The sequence below is a fragment of the Phlebotomus papatasi genome, chromosome 1 (assembly GCF_024763615.1).
Source record: "Phlebotomus papatasi isolate M1 chromosome 1, Ppap_2.1, whole genome shotgun sequence".
Classification (NCBI taxonomy): domain Eukaryota; kingdom Metazoa; phylum Arthropoda; class Insecta; order Diptera; family Psychodidae; genus Phlebotomus; species Phlebotomus papatasi.
In genome coordinates this window covers 100,065,332-100,078,153 of record NC_077222.1, presented here as the reverse complement: position 1 = coordinate 100,078,153, position 12,822 = coordinate 100,065,332, and the positions used below count along the sequence as shown (strand labels likewise).

The 12,822-nt window shown below is 33.1% G+C and overlaps 1 protein-coding gene across 2 annotated transcripts in view; it reads left to right on the top strand.

Annotated features, from left to right (window-relative positions):
• The first annotated feature begins 4,782 nt into the window (after positions 1-4,782).
• LOC129810064 (fasciclin-1-like) overlaps positions 4,783-12,822 on the top strand; it is a 42,760-nt gene continuing 34,720 nt past the window's right edge. Inside the window, exon 1 of one of the 2 annotated variants that reach the window (XM_055860311.1) lies at positions 4,783-5,267. In XM_055860311.1, the coding sequence (XP_055716286.1) occupies positions 5,163-5,267 (105 nt within the window). In that variant the 5' untranslated portion in view covers positions 4,783-5,162. The remainder of the gene's footprint in view (positions 5,268-12,822) is intronic. The other variant, XM_055860310.1, reaches the window with a different exon arrangement.

Sequence of the window (12,822 nt, the reverse complement as noted above, 5' to 3'; positions counted from 1 at the left end):
GGGCACTCCTCTGGGTATTTGCCGGTCAATTTGTTGTGCAGTGTTGTTCTTGGGACATTAAATGTTTTGGATGCATATGCTATGGTAGAACCATCTCGTACACACTGCAAGGCATTCCTAATACCTTCCTTAGAGTCGGGCTTGTCCTTATAGGTCTTTTCTTTTGTTCCCTTTGGCATCTGAAACAGAAAAAGAGTCCTGAACAATGCAAATTCTGAACCAAAATATTGACTTTCACCGCATCCGACATGCATCGAAATGTAAACATTCACAAAAATCACTTATTTCTGTATGAATTATTTATATTATCAATAAACTCTTACTCACCTTGTAGATCAATAACTACACTAACTTTTATTAATAATTTTGATTGCAAATAATGTTTTATTATATAGAAAAAACACTAAACTTTTTCCAGCGACGAGCTGTCAACAGCAAAATTTTCTCAGAAATTAAATTTTTAGTACACAACCCAGCTGACCCGAGCTTAAAAAATATTTCTTTTACCCACTTATTAAACCGATAAAAATATAATTTTTGGTTTTTCTTAAAGTAGAATAGTTATAATATGATACTTCAGTAATTAATTACAGAAATAAAAATATAAATTATATTTTAAGTGGATGTATCGGAGTTAAATCGGCCGCGGCATCCGAGTTTTGCAATCGTCGGAGTTACATGGCCTTACTATATATGAAATCTTTATGAAAGATTGAGTTCAGGAAGAGATGAATTATGGTGCTATTTCAATGAAAAATGAACATGTTTTTTAGCACTTCACTGTTTTCAAATGCTTCTGCATTATCGACTTTTCTTTGTGTTGATTACTGTCTTGACTGTTTTTCCAAATCCCCGTTGTGTTGCAAAACTACTAAACAGTCGAGACAGGAACCAACACAAAGAAAAGTTGATTATGTAGAAGCACTGGTCCTTTTTGATACCATTACCCCCAACCAGGATATTATTTTAGGACAACTTTTGCAAATATGATCTTTAGAAACAGTGATGGTCCTGTGTTATGGTGCTATTCCAATGAAAAACTAAAAGGGAAATCTTTCACATGAACATTTTTAGCACATGGCTGTTGTCATGGGCTTCTGCGCTATCGACTTTTCTTTGTGCTGATTCCTGTCACGACTGTTTGGTGGTTTTGCAACACAACGAACAGTGAATTCCACAAATATTCCAATCTTTCCGTTTTTAAGATCTCTATACCTTTTCTCTAAAATGATTTTACTTCCGCTTTCAGTAATCCTCCAAAAGTTTGCTAAAACCATACTTTTCACTTTGTAAAATTGCTCTTCTTTTGTAAAGAGTAATTTTGCATTAAAACTAAATATTTGTCCAACATGGAAGCATCACAGTTACAGAATTATGATTCTCTCACTAAATGAACTTGTTGAATATGTTGCCAAAAAAAAAATTAATTTGTATAACAATACAATCATAAATCAGGTGGGCCATTTTAATTTATTCATTTCATATTTATAAATATGATTTATAATTCAGACATCACAGTTGTTTCCTGGAACGCATATTGACTGATTTAGGGTTAGGTAGGGAAATTTCAGGGAGTTGACATTGTTTTAAAACTCATTTGCCAAATATTTGTGAATTATACTCGATCCAACAAAGTCCAAATATGCTGCTACATTATATTTGGACCTCATTGACAAAGGAATATTAAGAAAACGAGGTAGTGCAATATTTTTTACCACAATTTAATCATTAAGGGTTCATGGGAACTTTGTGGAGCAGAAAATACTCGAATGACTGCAATAAAGAAGTATCCAATGAAAATTTAATGGGCAAATTTTGCTCATTAATTTGCTCAATTCTCATTAATATGCTAATTAATTCCAAATGATGGGCATATCATTCTGGAATAAGACTAACAAGGGATCAACTTGCTTGAATTATTGTGCAGTTTGAATGAAAAATGGAAAGCGGAAATCTTTCTCCTGAACATTTCTTTTAGCACTTTACTGTTCTCAAGTGCTTATGCATTGTCGACTATTTTGTGTTGGTTTCTGTCACGTCTGTTTGGTGGCTTTAGAACACGATAAGGACTAGTGAAAACAGAGAGGGTATTTATCAGGCGAATAGGGTCATGTTTGTGATCGCTGGAAAGATCTTGGAATTTCTGATAACAGTGTACCAGTTCCAGTCGGTTTTCCAATCGGTTCATAACCTGTAACTAAATTTTATACAAAATTCAATTAAATTACTCCTGAGGTCTATTTTGAGAAATCTTTTGAGTGATTTAAAAATCAGTTCAAATCGGTTGTGAACTGGTAACGAATCGGTTGTGAACCGATAAGTAATTTTTGTCCGAAAATAAAATTTTATTAGGGGAGACTGGGGCAAAAGTCAGAAATTGAAATTTTGAAAATTCAATATCTTCCAAAATAAAAGAGATAGCGGCTTAAAATTTTTTCCATAGATGGCCTCCACAGACCTTCTTCAAAGTCATAAGTTTCTTAGAATTCGAACAAGGATTTCAGGAATAAAAAAGTATTGAAATTTTTAGCCCTATTTTTAAAATGTTTTCCTTACAGCAGATATCAATTTTGACCTTCTTATTTTCCAAAATGGATGCACTGGTGAATATTTTCTAAATAATTTGGATATTTTGAATACGAGTCCTATTTTAGAATTTTACAAAGATTCTTTTCTCCAGAAATCCTTTTATTAAAAATGACCATTTGAGGTAAAAAGTAACGAAAGGTATGGGGCAAAAAGTAACAAAAACTCTTTAAACTATTTTGTGGAATCTTTTGAGTGATTTATGAATCGGTTTAAATCGGTTGAGAGCCGGTAAACGGTAAATGTTACGAAAGTACTTTTAAGGTATAGCATCTAAGTCATGAGTTCGAGCACTTCGCAAAGCCTAGGACGCTTTGCCACCCCTTTTATTTTCCCAAGAAAAATTTTCATCTCTTGCACTTAAAAACACATTTATGTGAAATGGAATTCCATAGAAGATTTTCACGGGAAAAAGCTCCGTATGACTAATTAAATATAATTTGTTTTAATTTTGAATGTATAAATTCCGGTTCTTCAGAAACGTCCCATTCCACCTTACCGTTTTTTGCAAAGCTGCAGATTTATATGCTAGGTGTACAAGCATGGAAGTTAACTAAACCTTATTATTTACTGTACTACGTTCTGTATGTGTTCCGGCAGGGGCCCATCAAGCCTAATAAAAAGTGAAGATATTTTTCAATTTTCCTTGTCAAAATTTTGCAGCTATTGCACCGCGTCTTAAGGTGTCTACACATTGGAGCTGATTTCATCAAGAATCATTTCAAGAATTTTTTAAAGAAAAATTCATATTTTTGAAGGAATTTTTTGAAGAAAAATGCCTCCACACTGGGTTTTTTATTTTCCATCAAAATTTTTTTTGACAGATTGCCATCATTTCCAAGTCTCTTGCTCTTCTGACTGTTTTTCACGGAAATTTGTTGTTTCACTGCTGGAAAAAGTGAGAAAAGCGTTTGGTGAAGTTCCTTGGGATAGTATTTAGTGAATTTCTGAAGAAAGTCTTCTAAATATGCAAGGGAATAGTGTTTTTCTGGAGATATCGTTCCTGGTGGAATCCAACCCAGCCTTTGAAGGAAGATTTCCTGTGATTTTCCTCCAGAAATTGCCGGAAGTTAATCCATTTGTGTATTCTTGAGGTGTTCCACAGTACAGTGGCCTCGTACTCCATGGATTGCAAGATGGATGGAAAGGAGAAAATTTACGGGCACTTTGGAATCTCTATATATCAGGAAATGTTCCTTCAAAGGCTGGGTTGGATTCCACCAGGAACGACATCTCCAGAAAAATACTATTCCCTTGCATATTTAGAAGATTTTCTTCAGAAATTCACTAAATACTATCCAAAGGAACTTCACCAAACGTTTTTCTCACTTTTTCCAGTAGAAAATAACAAATTTTCGTGAAAAACAATCCTGAATCGTGATGGTTTCCGTCAAGAATTCTGTCAAGAATGACTTTGATGAATTTTATTCCAATGTGTAGCGGGTAATTTCCTTCAAAAATTCTTGATGGAAATTACCTTCAATTGGATATGATTTTTGAAGAAATTTGTCTACACATTAGACAAATTTTCTTCAAAAATCCATCTTTTTGTCAAAAATTCTCACCAATGTGTAGGCAATTTTCTTGAAGAACACTTCTTGAAGCTCATTTTTGATAGAAATTTCTTATAATGTGTAGACACCTTTAAACAAATTTGCTCGAAGGTCTTGTATTATTTCGGCGAGCATTATGAAATACGTATTTTTAGATAGCTTTTAGTAAACGATTTCGAAATATATCGGAATTATAAGTCAATTCTCTTTAGGAAAAAACTTGCCAATAGTCTTCAGTACCTCTATGCAAAAACGTGTGGAAAAAAATTAAATGTTGAGATGCCCCTGGTTCTGGAATTTGTAGAATTAATCTTGTGAACTTTCATTGAACATTTGCAGATTAAGTCTTCTCTAGTTCATAAAGTTCACATGTGGAATCGTTAATTCAATTTCAAACCAACTCTTGATCAAGCTGTGTAGTATTTCACATATTTTCTGGCGCAGAACACTAAATGTGTAGAAAGTTTTTTCGCCAAGCTATTAATTTGATTCTTGTTCGCAGGGTTGACCAAAAGCAACAAAAAAGCGCTCCAAGAAATTTCACCACAGAATATATATAATTTTTCCAATGACATTCACCACTCCCCTGGAAGTATTCCAGTCACCTTCCAGTGCCTCTCCCTCGGTCTCGTGGTGACGTTCGGGGCAAACCCCTCTGTGCATTGCCGGTTGAACGTTCCATCATTCCCCTATCTTGGCACAGTAGTTTGAATACCTTGCGTGAAGTATGTGGCGTGAATGGTGGAAATGAGTATTTATTAATTATTCTACATTAAAGAATACTGTGTGGAGGAAATTGAAAGATTGGAGCAAAAGTAGTGCATTGTGTGTGTCTTTGCAACGTGATTTTCTCACATGTTCCAAGATTTTCTTCTCTCTTTGAATGGGTAAAAAGTCAGAGTGAAATATTAGTGGTAGAAACAATCATTACAGGGTAAAACTGTTATATAATTATTGGATTGTGGCTTTTGAGTGGAAATTAAGGAATTTAAAAAAAAGAAAAACGCACAGTTGAAGGACAACATGAAAACTCCATTGGGAATTGTCCTAATATTTCTCTCAACACTCACTTTGGGAAAAAATGCAACGCTAGAGGAACGAATTAGGGATGATTCAGACTTGTCACAGGTAAAAAGAAAAGCTCTCAAACCCCCAAATACTTTGAATATATATGTTCAAGGCAAAGTGAGCAGAAATAGTGCTAGATAAATCGATAGAGAAGAAAAAAGCTCTCAAAATCCCTTTTCTCATTCACAAAAGAAAGTTTTCTGTGTCACTGAAAATTCAAGGAGAACCCAGAGCTTTTTCCAGGGCACAAAATCGATATCGAAAATTCACGAATACAAAAAAATCGATATAAATGTCGAATGATACACTTTGTCAGTAACTAAATGCAAAAAAAGCTCCATAATGCAAACAATTCAGACAATTTTGGAACTGGTGTATCCTTGCAAAAACAGTTTTACCTTGATTTTTAGTGGGTCAACTGCTGCTTTTTCAATAATGTGCAGAAGGTACAGAAGCATGATTGAACCCCATTAAATAGAATTCACATAATATCCTCTTGAAAGAGGGCAATTATACCGCAAAATGAGGTGATAGATTAAATGACTCGAAGTCTATCTCGTCAGTTTTTTTTTTTTTCAGTAATTCAATAAATAGCCTGAAAATATAGCTCAACATTGTGCAATGTGCCAGTTGCATAACACTTTACATCTGCAATGCAGCCATTTCTACACTCATATTCCTTGCTAGATTTAGTCGAAAATTGTAAAATGAGCTCATGAAGGGTTCTCATAATCTGTGAAAATCTAACAGAAGATTGTAACCCTGATAATTTTCAACATGTCACTCAAGGGTTCAAATTTACACCCCAAACACTACTGCTGAATCAATACAATTAAGCTTTTTTTATCCTAGCAATTATTTCCTTTAAAAATAATTTTAAAAAAAAATACTATTTGCATGTGAAAACGCACAAAAAGATAGCATCTTCAAAAATAGACTTACGCGTCAGGAAAGTTAATGAAAAAAGAAAATAAGTAAACATGAAGAACTAAAAAAAGAAGTGTGCCAAAATTGATTTGCGATGAGGAAAACCCATTAATAGTGCCGGGTAATTGCTAATATGATTAGGAACGATCATTCATCAAACTGTTATAAATACATGCACTCTCAGTAAATCGACTCAGGGTGAATTTATAGCACATTGTTTACCTGACCCTTGCAGTTAATAAATTTAAATTGATAGCGCTTACGAATTCAAAATTAGACTCCGGCATAAATTTAATTTGATAGAGTACAACCCAATTCATGTCATCACAAACAGTAACTGACCAAATTGGATAAATTTAAGAGAAAAAATAGGAAAAAGCACGTTACCTTCGGACGAGTCAAGCTTCAAACGATTCATTTTTTCAATAGGGGAAAGTCCTCTCCCTTAGAACGTTCATGCTTTCGAATAATGTGAATTTTTTTTATTTTTCGTAAGAGATTTACACTAAATTATCACGGTATTATCAATAATTGATACACTGAGAAAAATTCGAAAAAGTTAAAATATCATTCCGGAAATGTTTATTTTACCCTGCAGTATTGATTCAAAATCGGTGTAAATATTATACTTTTTAGGTGTATTAGGGGTTAAAGTTACCCTTTTTCATATTAATTTTACCCTTAAAAAAGTGTAAAATTAACATTAAAAAATGTTGATATATTTTTACACTTAAAATGTGTTAAAATTATAAGGTAAAAAAGTTAATCGCACCCCCATTTTTTCTCAGTGTAATAAACTAACTAACATTTAATAGAAATGTTTAAGTCTCGTAGGAAAACTTAAAGAAGTGCGCTTTCCCCTACTTAAAATAATTTTTTAAGGTACGCATTACATATGTGAAAAATTTTACCTTTTAGCTTATTAAATAATTACAAGACAATTGAAAGCATGGATTCTACTTCGACATAATCACTTTCATATCAAATTAAGAACATCACGTCTGGGGAATCATCTCATAGATAAACTATAACAATAATTAAAAAAGAAACTAAATGTAAATTTTGCACTGTAAAAATTACTTTGAGCAACGGTAGCTCTACGAACGTGAATTTTACATTATTTCAACGATATAGCCATTTGAAAATTTGCACATTCAGTTTACAAATTTTTCTTCAATCATTTGCACCGGGCAGGGTTCGAACTCATAACACAACAGTGACAGTCAAGTCAGGAATAACACCGCTCAAAAGCCTTAGGGGGAGGTGGGGCTACATTGAGCTGTGGGCCTACATTGATATAAAATTCTTTCGCGTATTTCTAAAATAATACTGGTTCTTACAATTATTTTATTTAGATTCACAATTGTTTTGTCCGTTTTGTCTATCCAAATTACATCATGCTTAAACCCAATTTCTTTCAAAAGTATGCGAAAAAATCGTATAACAATGTAGCATTACAGTTCAAAGTAGTCCCACCTTCCCCTATGCTCTTATTAATTTCATCATGGACTGCCTATTGTGTGAAAAACGTCAGTTTTTATCGTTCGAACTCTACAGAGAGAGCAGTATACAATCCCTCGATTTTTTTCACCTTCCGCCCCTTCCCAAAACTCCCACCTACCTTATCTTCAAGGTCAAAGGTTGAAAGACTATAGAAAACATATTTTTCTACTAATGATATCACATTTGGGCTTGTTGGAAAGGTCTTGGAATTTCTAATTGCACTGAACCGATTCCAATCAGTCTTAACCGGTAATGAACCTATTATAAACCGAAAACTAATCTTTATCAGATAATCAATTTTATTACTCTTTAAACTATTAAACTGTTTGATTTATAAATCGGTTTGAATCTATTAAGAACCCGTAAACGGTAAATGATGCGAAAGTAGGGTAAAATAAGGTAATTCAGAATCAGATCTATCTTGATAATTTTAAGAGTTTCTCACAATTTGTGATTGTCAAAGAGAAAAAGAACATCACAAAAAAATACAAGGGTTCACATTCGAGAATGCTTCTTCTAACCTAAAATTGTTAGGAAATCTCAAAGTGTCATCTCACTAATGTCAAGATATTCAACTTGACATAGTGTGCGAAAAATCATGCAATAACGACAGTGGTCAATGTTGTATATAGTTATTTTTTTTCTTCTTTGTTGCTTGAAAATTTACTAAATGTCTCTTGTGGATGACAGATTGTAAATAAATATTGCGAAATTGTGAAAAAAAATCTCAAAGGCCCAAATTAGACATGATTCTAAATTACCCCATCTTGCCCTACTTTTGAGATATACGATCTAAGTCACGACTTCCAGCATTTCGCAAAACCTGGGACGTTTTGTCACCTCTTTTAAAAAATTTCTTTTATTCCTAGAAAATAAATCACAATAAATGCTATAAGAAAATATATAAATCTTTCAAAAAAAAAAATATTCCTAAGTTTTTTTTTCTAAAAAGTCATTTAAGAATCGATAAAGCAAGTTTTCCTAAAAAATATACCTTTATCTTCTTACTGCAAGTTTTAATTTTTTTTAGTTAATCTTTTTTAACATTTCTTTTTTGCAAAACAAAATAAGAAAACATAAAAATATTTCTACTACTCTAAAAATTATTTTAAAAATACATTTTGAAGAATACATTTTTTGTAATATCGTATAATTTGAAATCCTGCAATACTCTAAAAAATAGATTTACGATAGAAATGGACAAGGTTACTACAAGGATATTATACCAAAAAACAATTATAATAATCAAATGATATAATTTATGAAATTAATAAATAATAATAATAATAATAATCTCTTAATACATCTTCTTTGATATTTTTTTATGTACACTGTACACTGTACACACCTATCGAAATTCAATTAAGAGGATAGCATGAAGTGAGTGATGTGTGCGGTTTGTAGATCTGATCAGCCTGGATCTTTTTTGTACAAAATAGGTCTGTATGAGTATAGTTTTCGTTATATACAGACCTATATTGTGGAAAAAAAATCTACACTGATCGGACGTACAACCTACACACTATCGCTCACTATATTCGACCCTTCAAACAATATTCTTGAAAAAAAATTGACAATAAATGAAATATTAAAGGCACATAATCCATTGGATTTTGAAAAACCACTAAAATTGCTAATTAGGGGAAAGTATTCTCCCTTCGAACGTTGATGCTTTCGAATAATGTAAATTTTCTTTTAGTTTTTCTAAGAGACTTACACATTTCTATTAAATATTTGGCTTATCATCAATTGTTGATAATTCCGTGATAATTTAGTGTAAATCTCTTACGAAAAACAAAAGAAATTCACATTATTCGAAGGCATGAACGTTCGAAGGGAGAGCACTTTCCCCTATTGTTTAGGATTTCAAACCATTTGGGAGTGGACTAAATCGACAGTTTGAAGCCCGCATTAGGATCCTCCGAGAACTCCCGTTCCTCTCCCGTAACTTGATCTTAAAATCATTAATATAATCTTCATTTTCCCTAATCCCTTCCCTTCTCTTCCCTAGCTCTTTCCTGCCACTTCCAACCCTTGCTCATTTTTCAATGTTAAAAATTAAAAACGTTCTAGACAACTTATTTCTTAACCGATTGTGATTGAGCTAGTTGAAAATAATAAATAATTTGTTATCTAAAGCTGAATAATTTTTATCTGAAGCTCAATCAAATTTTTCAAATCTATTCAAATCGATGTTACATCGATAAGCAATCAACAAATACTCAGTGTTTGTCCGCTAAAAGACTTCATTAATATAACAGATGTATCAGACGAATTTTAAATTAGGGGCAGGTGGGGTTATTTGAACTGTTGGGCTACATTGTTATACAATTTTTTTTTCGCATATTTCTAATGGAAACTGGGTTTTAACCTGATGTAATTCGGATAGACAAAATAATTGTGGATCTAAATAAAAAAATTGTAAGGACCAGCTTCATTTAGAAATAGTCGGAAAGGTCGTATAACAATCTCGCCTCACAGCTGTCCCTATAGTATCTACGTCACGGGGTTGAACATTACGCAAAACAAAATCGCATTGTTATATTTTTTTTTAATTAAATTCTTCATAGGTTAAAAAATGGATGATTGAGGATTTTTGTTGCGAGATAAATTGTCTCAAGTTAATCTTCTTAAACAAAAAACATTTGTAAAAAATATTATTAACCCTTTCTTTATGGACGAGAGGGACACCGGTGTCCCAAAAAGGAAAAAAAAAATTGACTACAGAAAATTATTATGTCCTCTCTAAATAGTCAGAAAATTTGGTTTTTGTTTTTAGGATACCGGTGTCCTACTCGTACTTAAAGGGTTAAGGATAATTGGACCACTGATGACCCAAAAATATCCTACGGCCGTCTATAATTGTGTTTTGCTCTAAAAAAATTCGGAAAAAAACTGACTGACTCCCAGTTTTTGATCCTCTCTTCCTGAAAGGGTTAAACCGACATCACATTCAAAGATTAAAAGCAATAAGCAGTAAAATGTCACAATTCATAACTTATTGAATTGAAGTTTACAAAATAATACAAGTATATAAAATCGATATGGATTATATTACTCTATTTTTGAATTTTATAAGGATTAAATACATCCTGCCCCACTTAGTTCCTCCTATAAACAAAAATAACGTCAATTGTAATATCAACAATATATGCTACTCCCAAAAAAGTTTACTCCACTTCCGTTCCACTGAATTCATATACATTTTTGTATATAGCATAAAAACTCAGTGCAATAATTTTGAGTGCTTGGCTTTCTTCCTTTCTCATTCTTCAAACCAGGAAGATTTCAGTCTAAATAGTTACCAACGTATTGATTTTCTGTCCAGAATGAAGCCACATAAATTTGATACCTCTTTTTTTGTACTCAACCAGACACTATTCTTCTATATATCATTTCCTTCCTCGCAAATATCGTAAAATCAATAAATTATTTATTGTGGTGCTCCACCCATTAATAAAAATCAACCTGTGATCCACTTAGTGAATTGCAAAATTATTCCCTTTCGTCGCGGGAAAACGACTTTGAGATATTGTTCTACTGTTGTACACTTCTGCAAAAGTTCAAAGAACCTTTACTCGAGAAAAAAAATACTTTGTTATTCTGTGGAACTTGAGTCATTTTCGTAATTAGGTCTTCGACTGTCTTCAGTCTTTGAGAAAGAGGGAAAAAATATGAAAAAATAACATTTCTTACGTTCCTCTGATGCGTGTATATAGATTTCTCATATGAACTCAATGGTTTATGCACAATTTCAAGAACTGAACTTGAAACTACATAATGATTTTTAAGTATCTCTCGTTATTGGAATTTTTTGAAGAAAAATATGCATTTTCCCCTATAATGTTATTTTTTCGTGTTGAAGAACAAGATGATGAGATAGATCAGGAGGTTATTATTATAGAGTTATTCTTTCTCATATTGTTCAAGAGGGACTTTATATGAAGAGATTGAGGAGAATGATCATTTTATGGGTCTCCTCCAGTCATATTCCTATTGTATTTGCTGAAGAAGACATCCGACCATGGAATGTACTATAAATATGCATCTTTAGTTGATTTTTCAAACATCACAATAAAAAAAACCAAACGATAAGAAGCAAGAGAAAATTGAGTTAAATTAAAACACAACACCACTAATTGTGAAATTCATTGGCTTAATTAATAAGAAAAAAAATTGTAAATGCCCCATCCATAGTTAAATACAACTTCCATTGGGAGATAACATGAATTTATCTGGCACTGAAGCCGGATGGTCATCGCATTGGACTTACATCGCGAATTGGCTGCGAAATTGTTCTCAAGTGTTGGCGAAAGAGTCAAAGAAAGGGCATCAAAATTCAGCATTAGTTAGTTAGTGAAGCGTAAAAAAGGGAACCAATGTTAGTTTCCAACCAATGACAATATAAATTTCCAATTAATTTGCCTCACTGAATGTAGCGTATTCAACGAGTAAAAACACTTTGATTTGTATAATATTTCACGAGCGTCTGTATTTCACAACTTCGGCTTGCATAGGTACATCTCAACTGGCTCGCTGGCATGGTTATTATCTCAAAGTTATACAGTTATAACATATTTACGTTACATCTTTCCTTTTTTATTTTTTAAGTTAGTAATGTAATTCAAAGATCGGAAAAGTAAATGCAAAGGAAAGAGTGGATAAGTAAAATGAATGAATCACGAATAAATGGAATATCTACAGATTTAGTCTTACTGGAGGTCGAACCGCACGTCCATATCGAGTCCTAACCATTCCATCAGGTGGTGGTGGGGTAACTTCCTCAGCTGTCTCATAAGAAGAGCTCAACGGTGACGCCAAGTCTTCAACTGTCTCAGACATCGGAGAATCATCATTGGAGCGAACATGTGAAGGTGGCTCAGGTTCAACAGGAGGTCCCATAGATATTTGTACTTTTGTTGGAGCCATAAACTTTCCATTTCTTCTCACTTCTCTTCCATCATCCAGCTTGACATTGTACGACCTGTCAGTTGCCATGTCCACAACATCTCCCGTGCACCAATTTCCATGTTGATCCTTAACTCTGACCCGTGCTCCATCAGGAAACTTGGGATATTCTCGAGCACCTTGATCAGCGTACTGCTTCTGTCGTTCACGAAGAGCCTTAAGTTTTTGACTGGTGTCCTCTGCAAGCTTTGGTTTTAGCATGCTTGATTTGACTGTA